Source organism: Triticum dicoccoides, chromosome 7B (assembly GCF_002162155.2).
Source record: "Triticum dicoccoides isolate Atlit2015 ecotype Zavitan chromosome 7B, WEW_v2.0, whole genome shotgun sequence".
Classification (NCBI taxonomy): domain Eukaryota; kingdom Viridiplantae; phylum Streptophyta; class Magnoliopsida; order Poales; family Poaceae; genus Triticum; species Triticum dicoccoides.
In genome coordinates, this window is record NC_041393.1 from 379,467,059 (window position 1) to 379,471,165 (window position 4,107).

The 4,107-nt window shown below is 45.1% G+C and overlaps 1 protein-coding gene across 2 annotated transcripts; it reads left to right on the forward strand.

Moving 5' to 3' along the window:
- The first annotated feature begins 328 nt into the window (after positions 1 to 328).
- On the forward strand, positions 329 to 3,630 carry LOC119340681 (meiotic recombination protein SPO11-2-like). 2 transcript variants are annotated; one of them, XM_037612604.1, is made up of 11 exons: positions 329 to 455; positions 545 to 631; positions 754 to 883; positions 980 to 1,117; positions 1,218 to 1,306; positions 1,436 to 1,564; positions 1,645 to 1,739; positions 1,832 to 1,894; positions 2,112 to 2,188; positions 2,264 to 2,391; positions 3,213 to 3,630. In XM_037612604.1, the coding sequence occupies exons 1-11, from the start codon at positions 366 to 368 to the stop codon at positions 3,345 to 3,347; spliced, it is 1,161 nt and encodes a 386-aa protein (XP_037468501.1). In that variant the 5' UTR covers positions 329 to 365; the 3' UTR covers positions 3,348 to 3,630. The 2 variants fall into 2 exon arrangements, with proteins under 2 accessions (XP_037468501.1, XP_037468502.1); XM_037612605.1 differs by having other exon boundaries at positions 1,660 to 1,739.
- The last annotated feature ends 477 nt before the right edge of the window (positions 3,631 to 4,107 follow it).

The following is a 4,107-nucleotide window of genomic DNA, read 5'->3' on the forward strand; positions in this document are numbered from 1 at the left end:
AAACCAGGCCGAGGCAGCAGTCAGAGTCTACTCCGAGATTGGCCAGAGGACTGATACTCGATCCAGCGGAGGAGGAGGAAGACTGATCTCAACGATCGCCGTCGGCGTCGAGAGGAAAGATAACCCTAACGAGAGGGAACAAATGATATGGACTGATAGGTAATAAGTTTTGTCGGTTTTTCACAAAAGGGAATGGATGCAAACAAACTACATGCAAAACATGGTTTGAGTCGGGCCACAGATGCCAAAGAGGCCCCAAATGCTTCACTAGGGCCCAGCCCAGCCCATCAGAGCATAAGAGCCTCTAGAAGGGCCGGCTGCCATTTCGTCCCCTGAGGAAGGAGGTGCAGTGCGGTGCGGTGCGGATGGCGCAGGCGGAGGCGGACGTACCCGCAGCCTCGCTCTTCGGTGCGGACCGCCGCCTCTGCTCAGCCGACGTGCTCTCGCCGCCCGAGGTCTGCCATACGTCACTCCACTCATGCCCCAACTTCCCTCGTCCGCCCCTGCCTCTGATCGAATCGACATGCTTTGCTTCTCTCGATAGGTTCGGGCAAGGATCGAGGTGGCGGTGCTCAATTTCCTCGCCGCGCTCTCGTCTCCCTCTTCTCCGGCCATCTCTGTCCTCCCCCTGGTACGCCGGTCCACAAACCCCAAATCCTCCAACTCATCTCATCTCATAAATGCAGTCATGGCTGTTTCATACATGTGATGAATGCATTGTGCTTGTCTGATTAAGTGTTGTGGGCACCACAGATCTCACGCAAGTCCACCAATTGCAGCCTGCGCAGCGGCTTGCTGAGCGATGTTTCATCGGTTTATCTGTCCTACGCCTTCTGCAAGAGGTCACTAATGAGAGAAAATGATGCCAAGGCATTCGTCAGAGGTGGTTGTTGTTGATTTCTGAAGTATCTGAGGAATGCATTCTCCATGATTGGACGCATCTTTATAGTCATCTAAAATGGTTGTGCAATTTTAATAGTATGGAAAGTCATGGAGATGTGCTACAAGATCTTGGGAGACGGGAAGCTTGTCACCCAGCGGGAGTTGTTCTACAAACTACTATCGGACTCACCCAAGTACTTCAGCTGTCAGCGCCATGTCAATCAAACCATCCAAGGTCTTCAAAATCCAAACACTGCATTTTGTTCTTTTTTCGTCATCATGTGACATATCCATAATAGTCGCTTACTCAGATTTTGCACTTTGGTCTTGTGTAGATGTTGTTTCATTACTCCGTTGCACAAGGCAGAGTTTAGGAATCATGGCATCAAGTAGAGGGGCTCTGATTGGACGACTTATGTTGCATGTGTGTGTATGCTGAAAAGTAAAAGTGATATGCCTGATACAAATATGTGCTGTCTGTTAAGGGGATCAATAAAACTCTTGTTTACCTCCTCATGAAACTGCAACAGCCTCAACCTTGTCTTCATCTTAGGAAGCGGAGGAAGAACACATTGATTGTTCCATTCTTGGACCTTCTGGGCATGCCATTACTGGGGATCTGAACCAATTGAGCAGATTAAATTTGTCTTCAGATGCCCGTTATCTCATTCTAGTGGAGAAGGTACTGTTTTTACCCTTTACAATGCATTGCTGTATTCCACTTGATTTAATTCCAGCTGACAGCCCTCCTATTTGAACAAGGATGCCATATTTCAGAGGCTGGCTGAAGACCGCTTATATAACCAGCTTCCATGTATCCTCATCACTGCAAAAGGATATCCTGATATCGCCACAAGGTTCTGTACCTCCAATACACTCCTTTATATTGTTGATTGACTATACTAGTTACTCGTACTGATCCAACTTATCTTTTAATGTTCTGAAACAGGTTTATCTTGCATCGACTGAGCCAGACTTTTCCAAATATGCCAATATTTGCATTAGTGGACTGGTTAAGCCCTTTCTAATGCTTTTTTTGTGAACGGAAGCACTTTCTAATTTTAATATGTACTCCCTCCGTCCCGAATTACTTGTCACAGAAATGGATGTATCTATATCTAGAGGTATTCTAGATACATCCATTTCTGTGACAAGTAATTCGGGACGGAGGGAGTATAATATTCTGGTTGTTTGTTTTCTGGATAAAGTTAGATTTCTCTTCAATTCAGGAACCCTGCAGGGCTCTCTATACTGTGTACTTACAAATATGGAAGCATATCAATGGGCTTGGAATCATACAGATACGGTATTCCTTTGGATGATCAAAGCTTGATCAAACCCATATTTTCAAAACGACACTAATGATATTCTTCAATTCCAGCTTGCAATGTAAAATGGCTTGGACTAAGAGGAGATGATCTGCAACTTATCTCTCAGAGTGCATTCCAAGAGTTGAAACCTCGTGATTTGCAGATCGCCAAAAGCTTGCTGTCATCTAAGTTTCTGCAGGTGTGTCTGCTATTTCTCAACTTTCAGATTCTGTGTGTTGAAAATATAGAAGTCCAAATTGAATACAACAAAAAATTATACACAGCAATTCTTTATGTAGCCTTGAGAGTGTATTCATGTTGCAACAGATAACATTTTCATCATTTATATTTGAAGCCACCTAATACCTTGTTGACTCTACTAAGACTGCTGTGGTTGAGAGATGGATGACTAACGATATGTTTTGGTTAATTTGACATGACATTGGCTCACAAAATCAAGAGCTCTGAAATGCACTGAGCATCTTCCCTGGGTATATTCCACGGCTGAGTATGGGTCATATATGGCAGTGTTAAGCATGTACTCCCTCCGTCCGGAAATAGTTGTCCTAAAAATTGATGAAATGGATGTATCTATAACTAAAATAAGTCTAGATACAACCATTTCGAGGACAAGTATTTCCGGACGGAGGGAGTACTCCATATGGATACGAGTATCACTGTACGCGGTAGCAGTGCAGCACCAGACTTCTCGGTCAAGCTTCACTTGTTACGAGAAGTTTTAATTCCTTTAAATATGCTCCCATATGCAATCAACTAATCACCCTGAACTCAAAACCAGTACGCTTATTGCAAGTCTTCCGAAACTATTCATGTGCGTTATGGGCCATCTGACAATGTTAAGAGTCAGTTACTAACTTTGTACTAAACCAGCTTCAATTAATATGGATCGGAGGGAGTAGTTTCTTGTCTGAATTCCAGTACAGCGCCAAGTAGACCGCCTAATGCATTGCCCCTCCAACTTTGATACCGGCAAGTTATAAGCTGGTGTTGTGCCTGCAGGACATGCACAGGGCGGAGTTGACTCGGATGGTCGAGACGGGAACGCGCGCTGAGATCGAAGCTCTCTACTGCCATGGATTTGATTTCCTGGGGAAGTTCATCGCCAGGAAGATTGTGCAGGGTGACTACATTTGACAGAGTGCAGCGTTGTTTGCTTGTCTCGTTTTTTGTTCTCTGGCTGCATGGCTCATGATGACGAGGCTACTCGTACGGTAGTGTAAGTGTCTCTGTTAATTGGAGAGCGAGATCGTGCACGGCTCGTGATGGCTGGTGAGGTCTGAACTTTGACATGCATAGAGCAAAGCGGATAGTGTAAGTTGTTCCTCCGAGAGTGGAACGATAGCAATTAGCAAGTGAGCAGGCTGTCAGGGTAATTCAGTTTCTGGTGTATGCGTATGCCTTCTGCGCTCCCTGGCAATACTCTCCCCATAAAATTAGCCACTCTACTACTCCCTCCGTTCCTAAATAATTGTCTTTCTAGAGATTTCAATAAGTGACTACATACGGAGCAAAATGAGTGAATCTACATTGTAAAACATGTCTACATACATTCGTATGTTGTAGTTCATTTGATATGGCTAGAAAGACAATTATTTGGGAACGGAGGGAGTATAAGTTTTAGGATAAGAAAGAAAGGTCTCGTCTCCTGCTGCCAGGGCACCTTCCTCCGCCGCCATCCTTCGGTGGTTCCCCTTCGCTGATGACCTTGGTCGTTGGTGGTGAGGGGTTGCCGGATCCACGCGTGTAGATTGTTTTAGGCATTAGTTTTTTTTATAGGGTTTTGGGTTGTTCATCGTCATGGCTTCGATAGTGGCGATGGCGGCGCCGACTAATAAATCTTCAGATCCTTCCCCACGAGGCGATCCGCTTTTCGGGTGGGTTTGGAAACCAGGTT

What these genes read in the sequence shown, in the direction of transcription:
- LOC119340681 (XM_037612604.1), top strand. Translation starts at nt 366, where the DNA reads ATGGCGCAGGCGGAGGCGGACGTACCCGCAGCCTCGCTCTTCGGTGCG. An exon ending in ATCTCATTCTAGTGGAGAAG is followed by an intron (nt 1,565 to 1,644) that starts GTACTGTTTTTA and finishes TATTTGAACAAG; the next exon opens with GATGCCATATTTCAGAGGCT. An exon ending in TATCCTGATATCGCCACAAG is followed by an intron (nt 1,740 to 1,831) that starts GTTCTGTACCTC and finishes GTTCTGAAACAG; the next exon opens with GTTTATCTTGCATCGACTGA.